The following is a 27,442-nucleotide window of genomic DNA, read 5'->3' on the forward strand; positions in this document are numbered from 1 at the left end:
TGGAAACGCTTTATCTCACGAGACCAGGGCCCTGCAGGATCTGATTTCTTTCCGCAGGGCCTGTAAGACAGAGTTGTTCCGCCTGGCCTTTGGCTTGCAGCCAATTTGATTCCCTCCCTCCCTCTCTTTCTTTTTTCTTTTCCTTCTCCTCCTGCGATGAGGCTACATTTTAATATTTTAATGTTCCATTATTTTAATGTTGTATTTTACTTTTGTTTTTAAGTTGTAATCATTCATCTTGTTTTTATTATTGCTTGTAAGCCGCTCTGAGCCCGGCTTACAAGCAATAATAAGGGCGGGGTATAAATAAAAAATTATTATTATTATTATTATTATTAGTCAGGGCCCTTCAGTGAGGTTTAAGCAAACTCCCTCCAAGCAGAATTGCAAGCCCAAACTTTGTGTCTGCACCCAGGAAAGGAAGACCTTCTACTGTTCTGGTCGGGAGACTTGCAGAACTAGCACCTTAACATGTTGATAGGTTGCCTGCAGAGTGGATAAAAATCAATGATTTTTGAAAATAACAATAATAAAAACCAGATTTTTTTGATAAAATGCTTTTGGAGGAAAAATCTTTCTAAAGATAGTTTTCTATTTAAGTTACATCATACAGTGGTACCTCGGGTTAAGTACTTAATTCGTTCCGGAGGTCCGTTCTTAACCTGAAACTGTTCTTAACCTGAAACACCACTTTAGCTAATGGGGTTTCCTGCTGCTGCCGCGCCGCCGGAGCACGATTTCTGTTCTCATCCTGAAGCAAAGTTCTTAACCCGATGTACTATTTCTGGGTTAGCGGAGTCTGTAACCTGAAACGTATGTAACCTGAAACGTATGTAACCTGAAGCATATGGAACCCGCGGTACCACTGTAGTTCAAAGGCTATTCATCAGGAAATAAGGATTTGTGTTAAGTTTTTCATGTGTGCTAAGTCTAAGGTTTTTTTAAAAAATTGTTTAACTACATCACTTAACAAACATGGATACATATGCTATAATGTTACTGTTTTAGTTAAATAAATTGTTTAAATTGTTATTAAGGAAATGATTATTTTTCTCCTTCCAATAAAGCACAGCAGAAAAGTTGTCCAAATATAAACGATCATTTCAAAATTACCTCTCTTTGGATTTCTAATAGTATAACCAAATCAGTAATTTGTGATATAACTGTAAAAACTACTCTCAAAATTTATTATTCCAAAAAATGAAACCTTCATCTGGTTGTAAATATTAAGATTATACCAGCAAGAATGAGTCTTTCTGTAAAAAAAAGTCTTACTGACTAGTGATTTAAATCGTGATTTAAATTGATTTGATTTAAATCAAATCCACCCTGGTTGCCTGCATAATCAATGGCACATTTTTCTCCTTGCCATGGAGAACGACAGCATTGCCTTTTCATCAGTGGCGTAGCGTGGGGGGTGCAGGGGGGCCGGCCGCACCGGGCGCAACATCTGGGGGGGGGGCGCGCTCGCACTCGCAGCTCTCTGCCCCTACCTGGCTCACTCACTCTCTCGCACTGCAGTGCTGGCTGTGCGAATCCGATCCGAGCCGCCGGGTCGCCGCCCACTGTGGAGGGGAGGGTGCCAGGCATGCGGTGCGGTGCAGAGAGAGAGCGAGGGACTATCTGGGGGAGGGACAGTGCAGCGGGGGGAAAGCCAATTACTTGCCTTGCCCCGGGTTAGGGGGCGCAAATTACTTGCCTTGCCCCGGGTGCTGACAACCCACGCTACGCCACTGCTTTTCATTTCTCCTGCACAGGGCGAGTTCCAGTTCTGCGCCTTATCTGGAGGAGCGATAGAAGCAAAGTGTCTTGCTGGAACTCAGAGGCTGCTGGAAAAAAATCCAAGATTTTGGCTGCTTGCCGGAGGAGGGCCTCAGCGCTGCTGCTGCTGCTGTTTCAGAGGCGTTTCCTCGTGAGCTTAGAGGCCTGGGGATCCGCATGACTGTGGAAGAAGGGGAACACACAGCCAAAGGGTGGGGTTGCCCTGGAAAAGAACCAATCTGCTGACCATCCGGTTTAGCCTTAAAGCCAAGAATGTGCGGTCGCAAGGAGTTTTGCAGCAGGGAGGGAGCGGTGGTATTCTGTCTGGAGAACAAGGCTGCAAGCCTAACCCAGCTTACCTAGGAGTAAGCCCCATTGAATTCAATAGGGCTTACTTCTCTGAGTAGACACGGGTCAGGATTGCACTGTAAGTAAACCAAGAAGTGGAACTTCTGCAAGAAAAGGTGCCAGGACTCAAAACTGCTTGCAAACAGCGGCATCTAACCCAAAAGCCCTTCTTTCCAACCCCAGACATGTGAGGACGGATGCTAGTTCTTGCTCTTTGGCAGTTAAGGGGAGGCGAGGGGGGGCGGCGATGGTCCGCAAGTGTCTTGCTTTGCTGCTGTTCTTTGGTCACAGAAACGTCTGCCATTCTCACAGCTGTCCCAGGGAACGCCATACCCTCCAACATTTCTCTGATGATAATAGGGACATCCTATAGGGAAGTTGTGGGACGCGGGTGGCGCTGTGGGTTAAACCACAGAGCCTAGGGCTTGCCGATCAGAAGGTCGGCGGTTTGCATCCCTGTGACGGGGTGAGCTCCCGTTGCTCAGTCCCTGCTCCTGCCAACCTAGCAGTTCGAAAGCACGCCAGTGCAAGTAGATAAAGAGGTACCACTCCAGCGGGAAGGTAAACGGCGTTTCCATGTGCTGCTCTGGTTTGCCAGAAGCGGCTTAGTCATGCTGGCCACATGACCCGGAAGCTGTACGCCGGCTCCCTCGGCCAGTAAAGCGAGATGAGCACCGCAACCCCAGAGTCGTTCGCGACTGGACCTAATGGTCAGGGGTCCCTTTACCTTTACCTTTATACGGAAGTAGTAGTAGTAATAATAATCATCATCATCATAATAGTAATAATAATATTTGTACCCTGCTCATCTGACTGGGTTGCCGCAGCCACTCTGGGTGGCTTCTAACATATATAAAAACATAAGAAGACATTAAATATTTTTTTAAAAAACTTCCCTACCTTCAGGTATATATACAGTCAAACCTTGGCTCCCAAATAACTCTGTTTTTGAACATTTTGGCTCCTGAATGCCGAAAACCCGGAAGTAAATGCTCCGGTTTTCAAACGTTTTTCGGAAGCCAAACGCCTGACGCGGCTTCCACTTGAACACAGGAAGCTATTGCAACCAATTGGAAGCCGTGCCTTGGTTTTGGAACGGTTTTGGGAGTCGAACAGACTTCCTGAGCAAATTACGTTTGACAATCGAGGGTGTTCCACAGGGCGGGCGCCAATACCAAGAAGGCCCTCTGCCTGGTTCCCTGTAGGTTTGCTTCTTGCAATGAGGGAACCACCAGAAGGCCCTCGGTGCTGGACCTCAGTGTCCGGGCAGAACGATGGAGGTGGAGACGCTCCTTCAGGTATACTGGACCAAGGCCGTTTAGGGCTTTAAAGGTCAGCACCAACACTTTGAATTGTGCTCAGAAACGTACTGGGAGCCAATGGAGGTCTTTCAGGACCGGTGTTATATGGTTTCGGCGGCCGCCCCCAGTCACCAGTCTAGCTGGTGCAATGTTTTCTCACCAAAATATTGAGTTCTGTGTTAATCCTAAAAAGAAAAGGCAACACTTGGGTTACAAGACTGGTGTATAACAGCAGCAGAGTTGGCTGAGGAAGTGACTAATCAGCTGAGGAAATCCAGAAAGTCAGTGCTTGCAGATTATTTTTATACACCGTGAAATTGTCTGATTGCATATGTAAACAGCCGCTCAGATACAGACTCCTCTAGCTACTCGTGGTTCTATATGGGTGAACCTATTAGGAAAATTGGCGTTGTGTATACGACTAGCAAACTGATCCGTATCGCAAAGCTCAGGAGTCTTTAAGTACAGAGATTGCCTAGCATTTAAGTCTGTACTTAGGAGGTTAGACTTGGTTCTAAATTATAGGTCAACGTACGACTGGACTAAACTTTTTGCTATTGTTGTTGTCTTTTAAAATAAACGTGGGTTGGTTTCGTCCAAATGAAGGGCTGTGATTTAGTGCAGATCAGCTATTGAGAAATTTAAAATCCGAATTAAGTATCCCATCCAAAGTAAATGTAACTTTTTCTACAAACAGTATTTTTTTTAAAAAGAATATTAAGCCTGCAGAAAGAGAGAGAGAGAGAGAGAGAGAGACGCATCTAGAATATAGACACATATAAAAAACACTGAAAAATGTTTTTTTTAAAAATGTTTTGGAAAATATATTGAATTTGTTAAAGGAGTGGAATGTGAATGGACAAAGGACGATGGCAATAAATTATGTCTACACACCAGGTCTGGGAACAGAGTCATGGAAGGGTTGCATACGTGAAATGGATATTTGTTGGGAAACAACAAAGGTGCTGATTGCAAGGAAACAAGAAAGGCCAGCTATGAAAATGGACTAAGATTAATAGAAGGATGAGAAGGTGATTAAAGAAGAAGAATGAAGTAGCAACATGAGGAAGCACGTATGTTTGTAGCAGGAGCGGGAAACCTAATTATCTTTTTAAAATATTGTATTAAATTTAAATAATTTGGATTGATTTGTTAAAGTTTGGAAAACGAATAAAAATTAATATATATATAAAAAGAAAAATACCGTATTTTTTGCTCTATAAGACTCACTTTTTCCCTCCTAAAAAGTAAGGGGAAATGTGTGTGCGTCTTATGGAGCGAATGCAGGCTGCGCAGCTATCGCTGAAGCCAGAACAGCAAGAGGGATTGCTGCTTTCACTGCGCAGCGATCCCTCTTGCTGTTCTGGCTTCTGAGATTCAGAATATTTTTTTTCTTGTTTTCCTCCTCCAAAAACTAGGTGCGTCTTGTGGTCTGGTGCGTCTTATAGAGCGAAAAATACGGTATATTGAATTTGCCATAAGCTCACCATTGCCATCTAGTGTCACATTTGTATATCACACTTAAAACGTTATATTTGCAGCTGTGTAGCTGAGTCCCCACTGAGAGGGAAAAGATCTTGCAAGAACAGCACTCTATTTTGAATGTTACGCTTCCGATTTGAGTGCCACACTTCCGTTTTGAGTGTTACACTGTTTTTGCTATTTATTTTTTGTTTTTTGCAGCTCTTTTTGTTTTGTTTTTGTGACTGTGTGGAACCCAGTTCAGCTACTGATCGATGGTGTGACTGCAGTACATTGTTTATTGCTTTCATTTTATGGATCAATGGTCTCATTAGATTGTAAAATTCATGTTAAATTGCTCTTTTAGGGGTGCTTTCAACTGAACTCACTCATCCCTGCAAATCCACACTAAACATTGAAAGAAAGCCCATTTGATAAACATTTAAAGTAGCCACCAAGATTCCTGGAAACTATAGTTTACATCTCACTGAAGTATAATACCCAGTTAACATACTACAGTTCCCAGGATTCTATGGTGCTGGGGAAAGATCTTTAAAGGTGCTTTAAAGGTATTTACAGAGCCTACAGTTGTGTTGACAATAAAGCTTAAAGGTGTTTCCTTTGCCTTGAAGAATTCTGGGCACTCAAAGAGTTAAGAATTCCCAGCAATCCTTAAACTACAAGGGCCAGAATTCTTTTTCCTTTTTAAAATAATTTTATTTGCAATATACATGTTGTTGTCGTTTAGTCGTGTCCAACTCTTTGTGACCCCGTGGACCAGAGCACGCCAGGCACTCCTGTCTTCCACTGCCTCCCACAGTTTGGTCAGTCTCATGCTGGTAGCTTCGAGAACACTGTCCAACCATCTCGTCCTCTGTCGTCCCCTTCTCCTTGTGCCCTCCATCTTTCCCAACATCAGGGTCTTTTCCAGGGAGTCTTCTCTTCTCATGAGGTGGCCAAAGTATTGGAGCCTCAGCTTCAGGATCTGTCCTTCCAGTGAGCACTCAGGGCTGATTTCCTTCAGAATGGATAGGTTTGATCTTCTTGCAGTCCATGGGACTCTCAAGAGTCTCCTCCAGCACCACAATTCAAAAGCATCAATTCTTTGGCGATCAGCCTTCTTTATGGTCCAGCTCTCACTTCCATACATCACTACTGGGAAAAGCATAGCTTTAACTATACAGACCTTTGTTGGCAAGGTGATGTCTCTGCTTTTTAAGATGCTGTCTAGGTTTGTCATTGCTTTTTCCCCCAAGAAGCAGGCGTCCTTTAATTTCTTTAATTTTTCTTTTCCTTTCTCAATTGTGCAATCTTATATCTCAATATCTATCTATGGCGCTATGTTATGAATCGCAGTTATTCCCCAACCGGTAATTAAAAACAACACACTATATAATCTGCATGACGGAAGAAGCAGCTCTTGGCTCAAACTCGGATCTGGAGAAAACCGCAGCTTCGCCCTCTTGTGGCTGCAGCTGCTAACTGTTTTCTCCCTGCTTCTGGGATGGCCTGCCCTCTTCTGGTGAAACAGGGAACTTTGCGAAATGACTCGAAGAAAGTGGTTATTAAATTCAGCCTTGACAAGGAAGTGACCAAACATTGCCAGCCTGCAAAACAAATACTGCAGATAAAAAGGACTGGCTGTTGGGGCCTCGTGTGTCTCCTGAAGCAGCCCACTGGATTTCTTTGCTGCTGAACACAGAGAGCTTCTTAACCTACTCAATTACAGCTAGCTCACGCTAGGGATGGCCGATATATTCATATATCATCCAAAACTGGTTTGAAGTTCACATGATGATAATTGTTTCATAATATTTGAGCTGGCAATGTATCACGAATCACAATGTGTGTAAGCAGTGCCGGATTTACAGTGGCGTAGCGTGGGTTGTCAGCACCCGGGGCAAGGCAAGTAATTTGCACCCCCTAACCCGTGGATTTGCGCCCCCTAACCCTAACCCCCAGATGTTGCGCCCGGTGTGGCCGGCCCCCCCTGCACCCCCCACGCTACGCCACTGCGGATTTACGTATAAGCTAAACAAGCTATAGCTTAGGGCCCACTCTCTTGGGGGGCCCTCAAAAAAATTAAAGGGAAAAAACCTGGATGTACATTTCCAAAATATAAGATAAGTTCAACAATTACGTTGATGTAATACATATTTTGTTATGTGCAAATGGCTTTAGATACCCATTAGGTCCATAAATTGCCATATAGCATATATTCAACACAAAAAACAGTGACAATTTGTTGTTGACAAAGGACAGCTGGACATGTAAAGGGCCCCATTACCTTCAGTAGCTTAGGGGACCCCTGACCATTAGGTCCAGTTGTGACCGACTCTGGGGTTGCGGTGCTCATCTCACTTTATTGGCTGAGGGAGCTGAAGGGGACGTGGGTGGCGCTGTGGGTTAAACCACAGAGCCTAGGACTTGCTGATCAGAAGGTCAGCGGTTCAAATCCCTGCGACGGGGTGAGCTCCCGTTGCTCGGTCCCTGCTCCTGCCAACCTAGCAGTTCGAAAGCACATCAAAGTGCAAGTAGATAAATAGGTACCGCTCAAGCGGGAAGGTAAACGGCGTTTCTGTGCGCTGCTCTGGTCCGCCAGAAGCGGCTTAGTCATGCTGGCCACGTGACTCGGAAGCTGTACGCTGGCTCCCTCGGCCAGTAAAGCCAGATGAGCGCCACAACCCCAGAGTCGTCCACAACTGGACCTAATGGTCAGGGGTCCCTTTACCTTTACCTTTTACCTAACAGTGGTATTCAGGGGAATCCAAAGTACGGTGATGAGTCATTGTGAATACAAATAATCTGGGATTGCCAGGCTGCCAGCACGAATGATGGCGGCAGAAGCAGCAGTGGCAGAAACAGCTTGCCATGTCCACGGTACAGTCATACCTCATGTTACGTTTGCTTCATGATATGTTTTTTCAGGTTGCTTCCCGCGGCGACCTGGAAGTACCGGAAAGGGTTACTTCCGGGTTTCGCCACTTGTGCATGCGAAGACGCGCAAAATGACGTCATGCGCAGAAGCGGCGTATCGCAATCTGCGTGTGCGCAGACGTGCAGCTGCGGGTTGCATTCTATTCATGTTGCGAACAGGCCTCTGGAACGGATCCTGTTCACAACGAGAGGTACCACTGTATGTGTCGGCAGTAGGGGCAACAACCACGACAACCTGCAACGACTTGCGGTGGTGGCTCAATCAGCAGTAGCCTGCGAGTCTTTTTGGCGGGAGGGTGCAGCAGCAGCCTGCTAGGCGTCATGGCGGCAGAAAAATCAGTGGCAGCTTGCAAAGTCTCACAGTGGCGACAGGAGCTGGCGGCAGTAGCGGTGGCAGCCTGCGAGGCCTTGTGGCAGTGATAGAGAGTGATGGCAGTATCAGCAGCGACCTGTCACTCACAGCAGTGACGGGAGGTGGCGGCAGTAGCAGTGGTGGCCTGCGAGGCAACGAGAGGTGGTGGCAGTAATGGCGGCAGCCTGCAAGGTCTCACAGCAGTGAGTAACTGTGGCAGTGGCAGCGTGCGTGGCTTTGCAGCAGCGACGGGAGGTGGCGGCAGTAGCGGTGGGGCCTTGTGAGGCCTCATGGCAGCGGTGTAAATGACGCCAATAATGGTGGCAGCCTGCAAGGCGGTGACAGTGTGACAGCAGTGGCGGTGGGCTGCGAGGCCTCACAGCCGTGACAGGGAGTAAATGTTAAGTTGTGGGTGATGACACAGCAATTCTTCAAACAGCTCTTGTTTATTCACAGGCCCAGAACAGAACTGAACTGAAGGGTTCAGCCAGCCTTCTTATATAGAGCTCCACTACAACGCAACAGTAACCACTTTCTGTAGCTATCCAATCACTGAACATCGCTTTCAATTCCTTATTTGCATATGTGGACCTGAGTGAAAACTATCTACAGTATCCCCCTGCTGGCCCAGGGTGAGAACTTCAGTACTTCACGGCGGTGCCATCAGTATGGCGGCAGTCTGCAAGGCCTTGCTGCGATGACAAAACAGTGGTGGCCTGCGAGGCCTTGCAGCGGTGATAAAGAGTGATGGCAGTAGCGGCGGTTGACTGTAAGGACTCACAGCAGTGACGGGAGCTGGCGGCAGTAGCGGTGGCGGCTGCGAGACCTCATGGTGGTGACGGAAAGTGGTGGCAGTAATGGCAGTGGTCTGTGAGGCCTTGTGGTCCAACCCCCTGAACATAGTTATCAACTCACAGATTTGAAAATAAGGGACCAGCAGCCTCGAAAATAAGGGATCAGCAACCAAAATAAGGGATTTTCCAAGCACAGGTATGTTCGACTTCTGAGCCCTTCCGAGGCAAAGGCAGAAAGCCCAGCCAGCAGCCAAATGAAGCCTCAAGCGGTGGTTCCCACAGCGCAGCAACCCGGCAAAGGGGATGCAGCAGGAAAAACCACCGTCACCTCTCTGCTGAGAAGCGCTGAGCAAAGGAGAGTCCCCAGGCAACGCGGCCGATTTGATCGGCACAAGGCATGCAAGCTCCACCCCCCCCCGTCGTTCTTGGACTCCTTATTGGGTGAGCAACGCAGCCAAGCAACACAGTTGGAGCCTCCCTGGCCAGCAGGGAGGGAGGGAGAGGAGCTGCTCCTTTGAAACCCGGGAAATTTAAGGGACATCATCAATAAGGGACAGCAGCGGGACACGGCACTGGGATAAGGGACTTTCCCGCCAAATAAGGGACGGTTGACAGCTATGCCCCTGAAATGCAGACATCTTTTGCCAAACATGGGGTTCTAACCCATGAACCTGAGATTAAGAACTGCATGTTCTAATGACTGAGTTATGCAACATGCCCGCGTTTAGACACATACACATGATTAGAGGCACTCTAGCTAAAGCTACAAAGACACCTAGAATATTTCTGTGGATGGTGACAATCATCTGTCCTCATGTATATGTGCTATAACCTGCAATTTGGATTTTTTCTATCTGGGGCACAGCTGTAGTTTCATTGAGCAAAACTGCACATCTTTATCTCACTTTGCACTGGTGATAAATTTTGCAGGGGCGGTTCGCATGGGGACCAATGCCAGGAGATGTCTCTGCTTCCAGTTGGGAAAATGCTAACATTTATTCATGAAAGATGAACCTGCTTGGAGAAATAAGAAACTAGACCCAACTGCTCATCCATTAATAAATGTCTCAGTGACGCTGCCAACAACATTTTAATCTCCACTGCGTCTCTCTCTCTCTCTCTCTCTCTCTCTCTTATATTTTGTCCCATTCTTGACAAATTAAAATTCCCCATTACAGTAAATCTTTGGAGTTCTCTTGTCTTGAGCTCCATGACTCAGGCTGCCGGATATTAGCTGAGAGCTCTGTTCCAATAAATAAATAAATAACTCGGCTAATTGAAATGGCGAGGTGTCACAGATAGACATTTTTAGGACATTAGAGTGGCAGGGCTGACACAATGCATCCCTCTTGACATGGAGCGGCAGAAACTGAGATCTGTCTTTAAGTGGGAATGTGTCTAAGGTTGACACAGGTGTCTCTATCCTGACTGCAGTTCTGCGCAGGTTGTGAGGACCTCTGACTCCGAGGAGTAGAGATGCATTAGCCTACGCTCATCGCTCGAGTTCCCAAGGCTTGCCATTGCATCTGAGCTATGAACCCAGCCCCTCTCATCTTGTAAATTGGCTGTGCCTTTTTCAGAGCAGGTAGTCTGCCTTTCTGGGTCGCGGGTGGTGCTGTGGTGTAAACCACAGAGCCTAGGGCTTGCTGATCAGAAGGTCGGCAGTTCGAATCCCTGCGACGGGGTGAGTCCCAGCTCCTGCACACCTAGCTGTTCGAAAGCACGTCAAAGTGCAAGTAGATAAATAGGTACCACTCCGGCGGGAAGGTAAACAATGTTTCTGTGTGCTGCTCTGGTTCGGCAGAAGTGGCTTGGTCATGCCAGCCACATGACCCGGAAAAACTGTTTGCGGACAAACCCTGGCTCCCTCAGCCTATAGAGTGAGATGAGCATGTAACTCCAGAGTCATGTGCGACTGGACCTAATGGTCAGGCGTACCTTTACCTTTTTAGTCTGCCTTCCTAGCTGCAGAGGTGAAGGGCTGTGGGGAGGAATCTTCAGAAAATACTCAAAAACACATTTGCTTATAATGGCTACCGCCCAGAGGCAAAGGCCCATAATTTAATAAATTATAATAAAATATATCTGTGGCCTGTTATACCAAGTTGGGCGGGTTTCGGTTTGTTATTATGACATGTATTTTGTGTTTTCATATTGTAAACCACCCTGTGATCTTTGGTTGGATATGCATACTCTCCGACATTTCTCAGATGAAAAGCGACGTCCTATTCCATAATAATAATAATACAGTGGTACCTCGGGTTAAGAACTTAATTTGTTCTGGAGGTCCATTCTTAACCTGAAACTGTTCTTAACCTGAGGTACCACTTTAGCTAATGGGGCCTCCCGCTGCCGCCGCACGATTTCTGTTCTCATCCTGAAGCAAAGTACTTAACCTGAGGTACTATTTCTGGGTTAGCGGAGTCTGTAACCTGAAGCGTATGTAACCCGAGGTACCACTGTAATAATAATTTATACCCCGCCCATCTGACTGGGTTGCTACAGCCACCCTGGGCAGCTTCCAACCTATATAAAAACATAACAAAACATCAAACATTTAATAACTTCCCTGGACAGGGCTGCCTTCAGATTTCTTCTAAAGGTTGCATAATTATTTATCTCCTTGGGTCGCATAACTGCACACCCTCCAACATTTCTCTGATGGAAACAGTGATGTCCTAAGGAAAAGCAGGACATTCCGGGATCAAACCAGAAACCGGGACGGCTTCTGTAAATCTGGGACTTTCCCTGGAATATAGGGACCTTGACCTGTTTTCCAGGCTGCGAAATGGCAATAAACAGCAGCATCCCAGCACAAGGCTGTTGGAAGGCTGAAAACAACAGAGGGCGAGAGATAGGAGCAAATCAGTGGTAAATGACACCAAGCAAGTTGGAGTTAACCCTTTATTAGCAAAAACAGGATCTGCACAGGTGTGGCAGGCCAAATGAGCACAGCAACTCATCTATGGCAGGTCTGGCCCCCATGAAGGCGTTGCGGAGGCTGAATTCCTGCTCCATGATTGCAGTCGTGGGATTTTTGTCTATCACACAACGGTGTATGTTTTGACTCCACAGAGTGGGAAGTGACGGAGACAGGATGTTTGTGTTACTGTGTTCCATGAAGTGGGACTATTGTCCTTTGTTCTTTTTCTCTTTGCTGTCTGATGCTGGAGAAAGAGGGAGCCATGTTGCAGTGCTCCGTGTGTGTTTATATGTAAATAAAGTAGATTAGCCAAAGTGCCGAGTTGCTGAGGTCTGCCACGCAAGCTGCGAAGACTCTGCGGATCCCTAAGTGTGCCGATGTCTGTTGGCATTGGTCGCTGTGACGTTCGGGCTGAAGAAAGCTCTTGAAGCTCCCAAACGATCGACCAGGAGGGAGAGAACATGCCAGTCGGGCATGTGTCTCTGCCAGGGTCCTACTTGAGTGTAGGACGAGCTCCTGACAGGTCCCTGCCTCCCCATAGCTGCCGAGGTTCCAGGGTTTATCCCAAGCAATCGGAGACTGTGCCTGCATGGAGCCAACATCTCCTCTGCCCTTTTTATGCCTCTTCTGGTCCTGGAGACCAGGGCGAAGGGGAGCTTGTCACAGCAGAAGGGGGAGACACCCTGGCTTCTTCACCAGCCTGACTTCTGTATGCCTCTCGGCCTCCCTCCTCTCCTCCTTCCGCTTCTGCCTCTGATTCTCAACTGCTCTCTGCCATGGATTCTCCCAGCTCACTTAGCCCTGTTACCCCCTTCCACTTCCGACACCGCTTCTCCCTCGGATCACAACTCCCCAGGATCTGAGCCTTCTTTCTCTGGGAGTCCCCCAGCTGTTCCTCCCACCGTTCCTCTGCGTCCAACCGGTGCGTAGCAGCGAGGCATGCTGGGAATTTAAAAGTGTTAGGAAAACAAAACTCTATGCATGGCGACAGGAACACCCCTACCATCCCCCCCTCCTTCTCCACGTATCCCAGTAGGAATAGCTCTTTGGCACTAGATATATTTTTTTTAAGCAGTTATTTGCGACCATAATGCATCCGGCTGCACTTAGAGTGCTTTTAAAGAGGGTGATTAGCAGCAAACGCTGCACTTCCTTAATGATCACCATTACAAAGCACTGAAAGGAAGCCAGTTCTAGCAGACATCTAGGCTTCACTCTGCCCAGACATGGCCCCTTTTGGACTTCTATGGGGCAGGTTAAGTTGAGAAGTCAAAGCTGTTCCCAGGGTGTGGCCGCTGTCACATGCTGACAGCTTCCAGGAGCTGCAGCTGAGACCTGACTACAGGGCTGGGACCAAAGGTGGACAAAGTATATCTGAAGGAGCGTCTCCACCCCCATCGTTCTGCCCAGACACTGAGGTCCAGCTCCGAGGGCCTTCTGGCAGTTCCCTCACTGCGAGAGGCCAAGTTACATGGAACCAGGCAGAGGGCCTTCTTGGTGGTGGCACCTGCCCTGTGGAACGCCCTCCCACCAGATGTCAAAGAGAAAAACAACTACCAGACTTTTAGAAGACATCTGAAGGCAGCCATGTTTAGGGAAGCTTTTAATGTTTTATGCATTACGGGATTTTAATATTTTGTTGGAAGCTGCCCAGAGTGGCTGGGGAAGCCCAGCCAGATGTAAAGGTAAAGGTAAAGGGACCCCTGACCATTAGGTCCAGTCGTGTCCGACTCGGGGGTTGTGGCGCTCATCTCGCTTTATTGGCCAAGGGAGCCGGCGTACAGCTTCCGGGTCATGTGGCCAGCATGACTAAGCCACTTCTGGCGAACCAGAGCAGTGCACGGAAACGCCATTTACCTTCCCGCCAGAGAGGTACCTATTTATCTACTTGCACTTTGACGAGCTTTCGAACTGCTAGGTTGGCAGGAGCAGGGACTGAGCAACAGGAGCTCACCCCGTCGCAGGGATTCGAACCGCTGACCTTCTGATTGGCAAGTCCTAGGCTCTGTGGTTAAACCCACAGTGCCACCCGTGTCCCAGCCAGATGGGCAAGGTAGAAATAAATAATAATAATAATAATAATAATAATAATAATTTTATTATATAAAGCACCCCAGAAGGAGCAGCACTAGCCCTCCCCTAGCACCCCACCCCAGGAACCTGAGTACTACCAAGATATCAGTAGCCATTTTTAAAGATCTCTCCTCCTGCTAGCTGTTTCCCCCACCTTTCTGACAGCCGAGGCAGACTCCCCAACCCAACCAATGCTAGAACAGTTACTCATTCAGAGAGGCACCGGGCAGTTTCTTTTGAGGGCTGGCGATTCTGCACTGTGTTCTTTGACCATGCCCAGTGTCACGAGTGATGCAATAAAACTACCACCTCCACCTGGCAGGAGAGGAAGAGGCACAACCAGAGCAGCAACTCATGCAGAGACACAGCGGGCAGCCTCCTTTGAGGTACAGATCCCCTCGGCAGCCTACCATACCCATTTGAAGCAGAGCGATTGGGAGCAGAGCACCATCATGTTTCCTATACCTATTGTTGTTGTTTAGTCATTTAGTCGTGTCCGACTCTTCGTGACCCCATGGACCAGAGCACGCCAGGCACTCCTGTCTTCCACTGCCTCCCGCAGTTTGGTCAGACTCATGTTTGTAGCTTCGAGAACACTGTCCAACCATCTCGTCCTCTGTCGTCCCCTTCTCCTTGTGCCCTCCATCTTTCCCAACATCAGGGTCTTTTCCAGGGAGTCTTCTCTTCTCATGAGGTGGCCAAAGTCTTGGAGCCTCAGCTTCAGGATCTGTCCTTCCAGTGAGCACTCAGGGCTGATTTCCTTCAGAATGGATAGGTTTGATCTTCTTGCAGTCCATGGGACTCTCAAGAGTCTCCTCCAGCACCAGAATTCAAAAGCATCAATTCTTCAGCGATCAGCCTTCTTTATGGTCCAGCTCTGACTTCCATACATCACTACTGGGAAAACCATAGCTTGAACTACACGGATCTTTGTTGGCAAGGTGATGTCTCTGCTTTTTAAGATGCTGTCTAGGTAATGTCTTGTTTTTCTCACCAACAGCAGTCTTGAGTGCTAATGGCAGCAAAAGGGGTTGTGAATTTTCTGATAATGCTCTAAATTAATCCCAATCAGAAAAGAAGGGCAACATTTTCTGCGGGGGCCGAGGGCCTGCAGAGCGAGCACAATATATAGGATAATTAAATATTTTTAGGCTCGCCCAGCTCTCATGATTAGTTGCGTTAATTAGAACCATTTCCTCCCCCTCCTCCTCCGCTCAACGCTTGAGGGAAGAACGGCGCCCCCCGGTGGCCAAAGAAGGAAACAAACGATGACGCCGCCGACCGGGAGCCAAGCGCGTGTGCTGCTCTTTTATTTCTGCAAATGTTTTGAGAATTTCTCTCTCTCTCTCTCTCTCTCTCTCTCTCTCTCTCTCTCTGCATCACTACGGCATCTCTGTCTTGGGAGTGGCATCTCCCCCTTCCTTTTTTTTTTCTTTAAACACACCACCCAAATTCGGTGCTAGGGAAAAAGAAAAAAAAAATCTACTTTGCATCTTAATTTCTCATTTCAGGGGGGGAAAGGAAGCACGTCGAGAGAGAGAACACTTATTGGGGGGGGGGGCGGTAAAACAACAGGTTTTATTTTTTTTAAAGTGGGATTTAGCAATAAATCCCCACAAATGCTGGGGAGCAATAAACTGATCTGCGTTTGCCCGTCCAAGCAATTGCATTTTTTCTTTTCCCCACGTGGTGGCCTCGAACAGGGAGATACCGGGGGCAAAAAGAAGGAAAAGACCTTGCAAGTTCCCCCCCCCCTTCTTCTTTCCATGATCAAGCGGGGGGACTTTTTTTTTTAAAAGAGGGGGGCATGGCGATTTTTTTTTTGCGGGGGGGGGTGTCGCGGTTCTGCACCATGGACGGAAGCCTCTGCGGGATAATTCCTAAAGGGGGGCTGTTATCCGAGATGCATCGAGGCAGATGGAGTTTGGGGGGGGGGGCGCGGAGAGATAGGAGCAACTCATCAGCGCCCCCCCCCATAAAATATTTGAGGGTCCGCCTCCCCCCCCCCAATTGATGGACATTGCCATTCAAAACAGTGCGTTTTGTGATCAATTGCTTGGGGTCCGCCACCCCCAATATTTTATTCCAATAATAAAATATTGGAATACAATATTGGCATCCCCGGGGGGGGGAGCTAAACCCGCTCCCCCGGTTGCGCATCAGCAAAAGGGACCCTCCGGACGCGCCGGCGAGGCTGGTCTGGGGGACGCCTGCTCCAGGGCGCCGCCTGCCGGCGACGGGAGGGTAGGAGCGCCGCGAGGGGGCCGGCGGCGAGACGGGGGCTCGGGAGGGCGGAGCAGGGGGTGCGGCATCGGGAGCCGGGGAGCCGCGGCAGGAGCCTGTCTGCCAGCGCGGAGAGGCGGGCGGAGGCGGCGGCGATGTTGCTCCTGCTCTTTTCCCGGCGCGGGGACTGAGTGGCGGCCCGCGCCGTCTTGCCTGCCTGCCTGCGAAGGCGCCATGGAGAGCCAGCTGGCCCGCTGCAAGATCGTGGTGGTGGGCGACAGCCAGTGCGGCAAGACGGCGCTGCTCCACGTCTTCGCCAAGGACACCTACCCCGAGGTACGGGGCGCGCGGGGGGGGCAGCCTCCCGCAGAGGGAGCCACATCCGACGGGGCGGGGATGCCGGAGGGGACGGAAGGGACCCCCGACGGTCGCGGTGGGTGGGTATTGGTGGGTTCGGGAGATGCAGCCGGAGAGGGGCGTCCAGGCAAGGCGAGCAGGGCTGCCGGTTGGCCAGCGGGGTCTCCGGTTCCTCCGAGGGGGCGGCCGGCCGGTCTCAGGACTTCGAAGAACCGCAGCTCGGTGGGGTTAGCGCCCGCTTTGCGCTTCGGGGAGGTCCCAGGTCTTGGATCCCCGACGGCAGCGTCGTCCCTAGAGGGCGGAGAGCCCGTGTTTTTAGACGGTGCCCACTAAGGAGGGTGTTCCCTCGGATGTGGCCGGAGACTGCGGGATTTGGGGGGGTCTTAGGAAGGGATACGGCTTGTGTCACCTGTTGGGAGAGCCAGGGGCGAGATGGGAGCAAGAAGAGGCAAACACACAGAACTGAAATACTCTGGAAGTGGAGGGGCAAAATGCAAGGGGTTGTGTGTGTCATGTGGGGTGTAAAATAGTTTTTTGGGGGGGCTGAAGGGACCTGGAAGGGATTCTCGGCACAGGGGGCTGTTCAAGGCGCTTCCCCGCTTCTGCCATAATCGATCCCTTCATCTTCCAAGGTGCCACAAAAATCCTCTTTTTCGGTTAGACTGACTAACCGAAGGTTAGGTTAGAAAGAGAGTTTGGGTCAGTGGCGTAGCGTGGGTTGTCAGCACCCAGGGCAAGGCAAGTAATTTGCGCCCCCTAACCCGTGGATTTGCGCCCCCTAACCCCCAGATGTTGCGCCCGGTGCGGCCGGCCCCCCCTGCACCCCCCACGCTACGCCACTGGTTTGGGTGTCTGGGTGGGGGACAATTTTGAGAGGGGTGAAGGAGATGGAGGAGGTTCAAGTGAGGAGTCGGGTTCAGGCAAAGCTGGGAGGGAGATTTAGGGTTCTGTAGGGAAACTATGGAACTGAGGAACCGCTGGAACATCAGGCGGAATGTCAGAAACCCGGAACAACCTGCCTGCCTGCCTCCCTTTGTGGGGCGGCTGGATTTAGGGCAGAGCATCTGGTTCCCTCTAGCTGAGGGCCATAATAATAATAATAATAATAATAATAATAATAATAATAATATACAGGTAGCTACTAAGTAGCTACGTAAGAAAGCAACTCTACCAAAAGGAATTATTGTGAAAATAAGAAATATTCTTCTTTGCGGGGGGCACCAAATTTTGTCCTTGCATAAAACCGGCCTCTGTTGGGACTGAGGGTTGCAGAACTCAGTAAAAGATCTAGAGCTTCTTCTCAGTGCCTTGGCTGAGTCCTGAGACAGAACTTCCTCTAAGCAACCAGGGAGAACCTCTTTTTTGCTTTTACTGGAACATGGCCAGGATCCCACACGAACCACAAATTAGGACGAAAAGTCTTCCAGAGGCAGAGGCGTGCACCGTAAATGTTTGCTTTCAGAAACGGAGCGTTGCTCTTGGGGTTGTGGGGTTGTCCGGCCACGAGTGTGTCAGGGACCCAGGCGTGCGAAATCTGGGTTGGGGGTGCTTGCAGGGGGTGGGGGATGATTCTCCCAGTCGGCGGCATGGCATGAAATTCTGTGGTTTCATGCGTTCTGTTGTCTCTGCTGCCCCCCCTTGCAGAATTATGTCCCCACGGTGTTTGAGAACTACACGGCCAGTTTTGAGATCGAAAAGCAGCGCATCGAACTCAACATGTGGGACACTTCAGGTGAGTGTGGAGCAGGGAAAGTCTGGGTTGGAAACTTGGGTTGGGGGCAGGGAGTGCTCTGGAACTGGTAATTTGGGTGAATTTTGCCTGTCCCAGTTGAGGGGTTTTGCGACATATTCCTGTTTACCCAAATGAATGTGCCCTCTGAGTGATTCCAGGGGTTTTAGCACCACTGCCGTACAAGGGACAGTTTATTTGTTTGTTTCCTTGTTTTCCTTGACCATTCCTAACCTTGCTTGGAAGCAGTGGTGTAGCGTGGGTTGTCAGCACCCGGGGCAAGGCAAGTAATTTGCGCCCCCTAACCTGTGGATTTGCGCCCCCTAACCTGTGGATTTGCACCCCCTAACCCGTGGATTTGCGCCCCCTAACCCGTGGATTTGCGCACCCTAACCCGTGGATTTGCGCACCCTAACCCCCAGATGTTGCGCCCAGTGCGGCCGGCCCCCCCCCTGCACCCCCCACGCTACGCCACTGCTTGGAAGATCTTTCTCTCCTGGCTGCAGCTGCCTGGTTTGGAATTTTTGTGCTTCGCATGTGTTTGGGTGGATACTTTCCTCCCTTATAGTTTTAACTTGTAGCATTAGTTTAACCAGTGTTTCCCAAACTTGCTATCGAGGGATGATGGGAGTTGTAGTCCGAAAACAGCTGGACACCCGAGTTTGGGAAACACTCGGAGTTAAACCACCATCAGGCTTTAAATTTCTCCCACTGACTTCCACAAAGGGTTATCAGGTTCCCTTTTTCTCTTGGCTCCAGAAATTGCCGTCAACACTTGTGCAGTGTTTTCCAGCATTCTCCTTCCATGCGTTCTTGGGATTATTATAATTTTACCCCAAGGCTCAAGCCTGTGCTGTTCTCTGGAAAACCCTTTCCCTTAATCTCAAATGCGGTAAGGGGGAAATCTCTCTTTCGTATGGCTTCATATGTTTCGGCTAAGCACTGGTACTTGGATCCTGGTCCTACTAAAACCTAGTTACACACCAAGCCCTTTGTGGTGGGGAGCAGTTGTGATGAACTGGTGGTGAGAGAAAGACTCTTTGTATATGCTCAGAGTTTGCTTCTCCCAGAGCTGGGCATCAGCATTACAAGGTGGTTCTGCTGCTGAGACCTGCTTCATATCCCATCTCTGATATCCCTTATATAAAATTTCCCCCCTCAACTATAACACCGCTCATAACCCTCTCTGGATTATGTGGGGCTGGCCTGCTTTACCTACTTTTTTGAAAAGGTTATAGGGGGATAACATGATCTGGCTAAAATTGGGTGGGGGTGGAAATCATGATGCTGGAGCTTTCCAATTTCATTTAAGGACCCCTCCCTGCCTCTTCCACCCCCCCCCCCCCGCCCCCACCTGCAGTAATTAAAGTACTGCCTTCCTATCCACTCTGTGGCCTCTTTCTTTTTGGTGTCCTGTTTCCTGGTAGCACCTGCCTAGGAGTACCTGTGAGAAGGTACAGAATGAATTCTGAGATTCAGGGTGAGGCCAAGAATGAATGAGGCACGGAAAGCTCCGGATCCGCGGGCAGACCTCGCCCCAGGAAGGAATGTAAGGGGAGAAGGGCCCGTTTTCGTACTTTCTTTGCCTGCAAAGAGGGAACATTGAGTTCTTGCCAGCATTTTAGAAGCAGCTGGATCCTGGAAGCAATTCTGGGGGTTGTCTGGCTCAGCCTGGCTGCCTTTTATGCCTTTTGCCTTTTATTTGTAACCCCTCCCCCCCAAAAAAACCCCCCATTTCTTTGTGGTTTTCCATATGCGAGAGAAGGGGCGATGTTGTGCTTCAGGCTTGATGCTACAGAGGAGGAACAGAAGAAGATGCAATGCTTTGGCGGATAAATGTCCCCATTTTTGTTTTGTTTTGAGAGGGATGGAGAGAACGATCACCCAAACTACCGGGGCTTCTTCTTTCCTCTGCCTCGACTCCGGCTTTTGCATTTATTAACTTCGCAGCCTCGCGATTGGCACGGCCAGAGCCTTGCCTTGGCACGGCACCTCTCGCCTGCTTTTGTCGAGTTGCGTAAAGGGCTCTCCTGTGTGCAGTGCAGCTGTGGCAAAATTGCCGGTGGCTCCTCGGGAGGCTGCAGAAAGGCTCTTCTGTCTGGGTAGAGAAAAGAGCGTCTCTTCCTTGGGCTGTGGGAGGAGGAAGCGAGCAAACAATCCTCCTGCTGTGGGAGGCTGGAGCGCGGTGCACAAAACGATCACAAAGCTAACGGCGCAGAGACGCGAGCGTTGTTTGGAGCCGGCAAATATTCCGTGGCTAACAGGCGAGCAAGCTGCAGCCACAGACTCTGCAGTCTGGCCAAGGGAGGAGAGTCGCAGAAATGCTTCGTAACGGATCAGCTAGGCTCATGGCAAATTGGCAGAGGGTTGGTCTATAGGTGTCTTACTAAGCCGTGTGTGCTAATGACCGAAAACTGCACTTGGAGATGAGAGGCTTTTAGGGATGGTGTGGGCTACCTGTGGCACACCGGACATCGATAGATTTCCACTTCCTAGCCGGTAGGCTGGGATGTTGCTCCTAGCAACATGTGGCTGGCCCCAGGTTCCCCATCCCTCAGATATGAGCCAGGATAGAAAGGGCTTCTTAATGTCACAGGAGGGGTGGCGATGTGGTCCAAAACACTGAGCCTCTTGGACTTGCTGACCAGAAGGTCAGCAGTTTGAATCCCTGCAGCAGAGTGAGCTCCTGTTGCTCTGTCCCAGCTTCTGCCAACCTAGCAGTTCGAAAGGACACCGGTGTAAGTAGATAAATAGGTGCCACTGTGGCGGGAAGGTAAACAGCGTTTCCGTGCACTCTGGTTTCCATCACTGTGTCCCGTTGTGCCAGAAGTGGTTTAGTCATGCTGGCCACATGACCTGGATAGCTGTCTGTGGACAAACGCCAGCTCCCTCGGCCTGAAAGTGAGATGAGCGCCACAACCCCACAGCTGCCTTTGACTGGACTTAACTGTCCAGGGGTCCTTTACCTTACTTCTGTAGAGGGATTTTTGCCTCTGAACACTGACTGACACCTCAGAACCTCCAAGTGTCCCTATTTTCCAGGGACAGTCCCGGATTTACAGAAGCTGTCCCAGTTTTTGATTTGATCCCAGAATGTCCCACTTTTCCTTAGGATGTCCCTATTTTCATTGGAGAAATGTAGGAGGGTATGGAGTGAGGCGACCCCTGAGCCAAGGAGATATGGAACTATACAACCTTTAGAAGCCATCTGAAGGCAGCCCTGTATAAGGAAGTTTTTCAATGCTTAATGATGTTTTTAATAGATGTTGGAAGCTGCCCAGAGTGGCTAGGACAGCCCGGTCAGATGGGTGGGATATAATAATAAAATTGTTGTTGTTGTTGTTATGATTATTATAATCATGGAATAAAGGGACCCTTGACCATTAGGTCCAGTCGTGACCGACTCTGGGGTTGCGGCACTCATCTCGCTTTACTGGCTGAGGGAGCCGGCGTACAGCTTCCGGGTCATGTGGCCAGCATGACTAAGCCGCTTCTGGTAAAAGCAGAGCAGCGCACGGAAACACCGTTTACCTTCCCGCTGGAGCGGTACCTATTTATCTACTTGCACTTAGGGGTGCTTTCGAACTGCTAGGTTGGCAGATGCAGGGACCGAGCAATGGGAGCTCACCCCATTACGGGGATTCAAACCGCCGAGCTTCTGATCGGCAAGCCCTAGGCTCTGTGGTTTAGACCACAGAGCCACCCGCGTCCCAATCATGGAATAGGACGCCCCTATTTTCATCAGAGAAATGTTGTGGGTATGACACCCACGCTTGCCACATCCCAAAGGACTTTTGAAATTAGCCGTCCTGTTTCATATGCGCTTTGCCATGCAGCAAGGAAGGGGTTATGCTACTGGTGGGATAAATGAAGCCTCTCCTTCCACCCAGGGCTCAGACATTCGTTCTACAGTCCCTGCAATCCTGCTCCAGAATGGGTGGCTTTTCAGTCTGGTCCGGCAAAGCGGCTTTGAATGCTCTTGGAAGGATGTGCCTGCCCTTGGCTGGCTTGGAGCAGAAACCCTCCGAGATTTGAGCACTTGGGTGGTGGTGCTCACATGCCCAAAGTAATTGATTAGGAACATTTCTGAGCACAGAAACTGTCTGCAAGGGAGAATAGGAGTTACAGCTGCTTAATTTATTGCTTTGCAAGGGCTGCAAGTCTGGAGGCAGGGTAGCGAGAATGTAAAGGAACATTAAGCCTTCCTGATAGGAACATCAGTGGGTGTTCTAATTCATGGGTGGGCAAACTAAGGCCCGGGGCCCGGATCCGGCCCAATCCAGCCTTCTAAATCCGGCCCATGGACAGTCTGGGAATCACCGTGTTTTTACATGAGTAGAATGTGTTCTTTTATTTAAAATGCATCTCTGAGTTATTTGTGGGGCATAGGAATTCGTTCATTCCCCCCCCCCAAAAAAAATATAGTGCGGCCGCCCCAAGGTCTGAGGGACAGTGGACCGGCCCCCTGCTGAAAAAGTTTGCTGACCCCTGTTCTAATTCTCTGCCGCTGCCTCTTGTTAGCTTTTTTAAAAAAGCAGGGTTCTCAGTTACATCGCTGCTTTTATCCTGAAACAATTTTAAAGCTAAAAGCCAGGAGGAAACAAGTGTCACCATTTAAATCCTGCACCTCTTGGTGTTAGTTTTTCAACTCTTCATTCCCAAATGCTTCCTTTGGGAAATGTGGTGTGTTTTTATTTCGAAGCGAGAAGCTCCGGTCTGTTTGGAAGTTGCGGCGAATCCATAATCCCCAATAACGCAGGGGTCAATTGCTGCTGCCTAGAGGCTTTCTCGGGACGCGGGTGGCGCTGTGGGTAAAACCTCAGCGCCTAGCACTTGCCGATCGTATGGTCGGCAGTTCGAATCCCCGCGGCGGGGTGCGCTCCCGTCGTTCGGTCCCAGCGCCTGCCAACCTAGCAGTTCGAAAGCACCCCCGGGGGCAAGTAGATAAATAGGGACCGCTTACTAGCGGGAAGGTAAACGGCGTTCCGTGTGCTGCGCTGGCTCGCCAGATGCAGCTTCGTCGTGCTGGCCACGTGACCCGGAAGTGTCTGCGGACAGCGCTGGCTCCCGGCCTCTAGAGTGAGATGAGCGCACAACCCTAGAGTCTGTCAAGACTGGCCCGTACGGGCAGGGGTACCTTTACCTTTACCTTTAGAGGCTTTCTCTTTTGTTAATGCTTAGGTTATTTCCGTGTTGAGTCCTGGCAAATGCAGTCAAGTTTCATGGCTGACCTCAAGCCTCCCTATTCGTTCCTTCTGAAAATCTTGTTCCAGAGAAAAAGCTGAGGACCTGGAATAGCCTACCTCCAGTGAAGCCCTTCTGTGTTTGGGTCTCCACAAAAGCCCTCTCCCAGCCTTTATAAACAACACCACCACAACAACTCTCGCTATTTCCATAAGGAAACTTTGATTGCCTTCTTCCTTCCCTGGCAATATGTCATTTGACATCCTTTATGTGTTTGTTTGTGTGTGTGTGTTATCTCACTGCATTACAGATAGGGATGAGGGCGGATTTTGTTTGGTCTGCATTTTTAAGCAAGCCCACCTAATTCGTGTCTCCCAGGCTAAAATCCACTGATCGGAACATAATTATTCTCCCACTTCTGCGCTTCTCTGAATTTTATTTCTTCATTGGCCCCTTTTTTCAGCCGAGAAGTGTATTTTAGGATAAAATGCATTTAGAAATGTGTGCTTTGAGATAAAAGGTGAATTTAAATACGGTGGGGTTTTCTTGGCACCGGTTTTAAAATGTTAACATTAAAGTGGAAACAGGATGGAACAGGCACCCAGGATGAACTCGTGCAAACTAGACCGACACACCTGTCCGTAATTGCAGGTGGTGGAAGCCATTGGTCACTTCCTAATTAAAATCCCCCCAACTCCTGGTGGTGTGTTATCTCTCCCAAGGCTTGGTCTTCTGGGAAGTGGCTTGCAGAGGTTTTCTCCCCCACCCAAATCCCTGACCATATAAAGAACTGATGAGTAGCTTTGAATAGGTACCCATGGTACCCATATATAAAAGGTACCCGTATATATAGGTTATATATAGGTACCCGTGTATATATAGGTATATACCCGTATATATATAGGTACCCGTATATATAGGTACCCGTATATAAAAGGATGTCACATAGAGGAGGGAGAAAGGTTGTTTTCTGCTGCTCCAGAAAAGTGGACACGGAGCGATGGATCCAAACTACAAGAAAGAAGATTCCACCTAAACATTAGGAAGAACTTCCTGACAGTAAGAGCTGTTCGACAGTGGAATTTGCTGCCAAGGAGTGTGGTGGAGTCTCCTTCTTTGGAGGTCTTTAAGCAGAGGCTTGACAACCATATGTCAGGAGTGCTCTGATGGTGTTTCCTGCTTGGCAGGGGGTTGGACTCGATGGCCCTTTTGGTCTCTTCCAACTCTATGGATTCTATGATTCTATGTGGTTTTTCCTTCCTCGCAAAGGAGGAATGCCATCTGTACTGTTGCTCTGTTCCATTTGTTCTCTTCCTCCTTTACAGCCATCCTTCTCTAGAGACTCTGGTGAGCAGTAGTCCTTTGGGGGAGGCGGGAATGGCAGCGCTGCTGGGACGGTTTCAGAGTCTTAAGTGGGTTGTCTTGTACCAGTGGTACCACTCTTGCACCTCTTTCGGTCTAGCTTGGGTCTCGTGAGCTGCTGTATGTGAGGCGAAGGTTGGTTCCTGGTTCCTGGTTCAGCACACCAGCCTGAATAAGGGACTGATGTTCGCATGCCCCTGTACCCCCAAATAAGCTTAAGACCACCCCATATCATGCACCCTCCACGACTGGGAATCAGAACCCTTTGATACGCACACACTAGGGCTGGGCGATATCTGGTTTTCAGCATCGTAATATATCTTTTTTTTTTAATAAATATTTTTTATTAGATTTTCCATTAAAAAAAAACATTTTTACAAAATTATACATCCATTTTTAACTTAAACCCTTTTTTCCAGAACTTCCCTCAGCTTGTCTGATAATTTTCCGTTTATTTTTTATCTTCGTCTCACATTTCCCAATATTATATTGCACTCAAATACTCTTAATCACATCATATTTTTTAAACAATATTTCTAACAGTAATTTCACAGAGCTTCTTGAAAGCCAACGAACGTTATTTGCTCATCACAGAAATTTTTGATATACTCTGTAAATTTCTTCCAGTCCTCGGAGAATTTCTGGTCACGTTGGTTCCTAATTCTCCCCGTCAATCTGTCCATTTCTGCGTATTCCATCAGTTTCATCCTCCATTCTTCTTTCGTGGGCATCTCTTCCTGTTTCCATTTCTGTGCCAGCAAAATTCTGGCTGCTGTTACTGCATACAAAACAAATTTCACATCTTTTTTACTAATTTCATTATCCAGTATTCCCAAAAAGAGAGCTTCTGGTTTTTTTAACAAAAGTATATTTCAGCATTTTCTTTAACTCATTATAGATCATCTCCCAGAAGCTTTTTACCTTCTTACATTCCCACCACATATGGTAAAATGTTCCTTCAGTCTCCTTACACTTCCAACATTTATTACACACTTTATACATTTTACCCAGTTTTACTGGTGTTATATACCATCTACATAACATCTTCATAACATTTTCCTTAATCGTTGTACAAGCTGTAAACTTTAACCCATCCTTCCATAATTTAGTCCATTTCTCAAATTCAATATTGTCAGAGCTGGCTCCTGGTCCCAGCTCACAAAGGACCAACGCTAGCCGGTAGTAAAGTATCAAAGTCTTTATTGAAGAATAGTTTCCATTTCCAAGCCTCAGCGTCCCAGCTCTACGTCTGGAGTTTAGACCGGCGAAGCTCCGTCTGAGTCTCCGCCTCCTGTACACCAGTTTAAGACTCTAATCTTACTCCACCTCTTCCTTCTCTCTCTCTTCCTCTGGGTCCTACTACCCCCCGGGGTCTCCTCCCTCCTGGACTCCTCCGACGCAGACGTTGACCCCTCTGACTCCTCCCACTCTCTTCGGCGGGCTTTAGGACCTTGCTCCCTACCCGGGCTGCCCACCGTGCCGCCCTCCTGTACATTTGAACTTGGCGCGCGCGCGCGTTTAACTTTCCTGATGACCGTTTCCTCGCTCCCTGACGGGGGTGTGGTCCCTCCTGCCTCATGTTCTCCCGCTGCCCGCGCGCCACCTGATCCCGATGCCTGGGACTCCTCCCCCCTACTGCGCTCTGGGGGGGACGCTGGTCCTGATTTCCAGCTGCTGCTCTCTGAGTCCCCTCTGGCCCCTTCTTCCCGAGGTGTCCCCCTGGGCACTCCTCTTGCCCTGACTATGGGGGCCCCTTTCTGTGAATCCTCCGAGTCACTGGAGAGACTCAGAGACCTCGGATTGCTGTCATCGCTGACATTTCCTTCGGACTCCTCCCCCTCGCTCTCCATTTCCTCCCTCTCCTGTGCCTCTGCTCCTGAACCCCTGACAAATATTATATCCGAAATCTCTAGCCCAACTAATCATAACAGATTTAACCTCTTCGTCAGCATCGTAATATATCACCAGCTAAAAAATGCAATGTACTGCTATATCACAGTGTCTGAAATAAGGATGGAGCTATGTAGACAGGCATCGGCTGGCTTCACAGTTTTCCCCGCATCGTGATTTTTGCCGGTGCCTGCTCTTGTGATTCGCTGCAGAGTTAACAAGGGCTGCAGGAATCGAGAGAAGCACTGGCTTACTTCACGGTTTCCCCCACATTGTGATTTTTGCATAGCGCACATATTCGCGATATATTGCCAGGTCAAAAATTATGAAACACATTATCACGATATGAACCAGTTTTGGATGATATATCGCCCAGCCCTAACATGCACCGTGATTCGCAATATATTGCCCGGTCAAAAATTACGAAACTGATATCACGATATGAACTTCAAACTGGTTTTGGACGATATATTGATATATCAACCAGCCCTAGCACGTGTGTGTGTGTGTGTGTGTGTGTGTGTTTGTGCGCGCGCGCATGCACACACACACACACACACTGTCCTAAAGGACTGCATTGAAGCATGTTTCTCAAATGCATCATGCCCCTAGGCCACACTGAGGAATAAGGGAATGTTTGCACCTTGAAAACTTGGCCCACCCAAAATTAGACATCCCTCCCTCCAAAATACAGTGGTACGGCTGGATGCGAACAGGATCCATTCCGGAGTCCCGTTCGCATCCTGA

The 27,442-nt window shown here is 48.9% G+C and overlaps 1 protein-coding gene across 1 annotated transcript in view; it reads left to right on the plus strand.

Moving 5' to 3' along the window:
- Nucleotides 1–16,261: 16,261 nt before the first annotated feature.
- The window catches only part of RND2 (Rho family GTPase 2), a 44,300-nt gene continuing 33,119 nt past the window's right edge, over nucleotides 16,262–27,442 (plus strand). Inside the window, exons 1-2 of the mRNA XM_083408018.1 lie at nucleotides 16,262–16,509; nucleotides 18,175–18,262. Coding sequence (XP_083264144.1) covers nucleotides 16,408–16,509; nucleotides 18,175–18,262 — 190 coding nt within the window. The 5' untranslated portion in view covers nucleotides 16,262–16,407. The remainder of the gene's footprint in view (nucleotides 16,510–18,174; nucleotides 18,263–27,442) is intronic.

The sequence above is a fragment of the Podarcis tiliguerta genome, assembly GCF_965153285.1.
Source record: "Podarcis tiliguerta genome assembly, chromosome: 13".
Classification (NCBI taxonomy): Eukaryota; Metazoa; Chordata; class Lepidosauria; order Squamata; family Lacertidae; genus Podarcis; species Podarcis tiliguerta.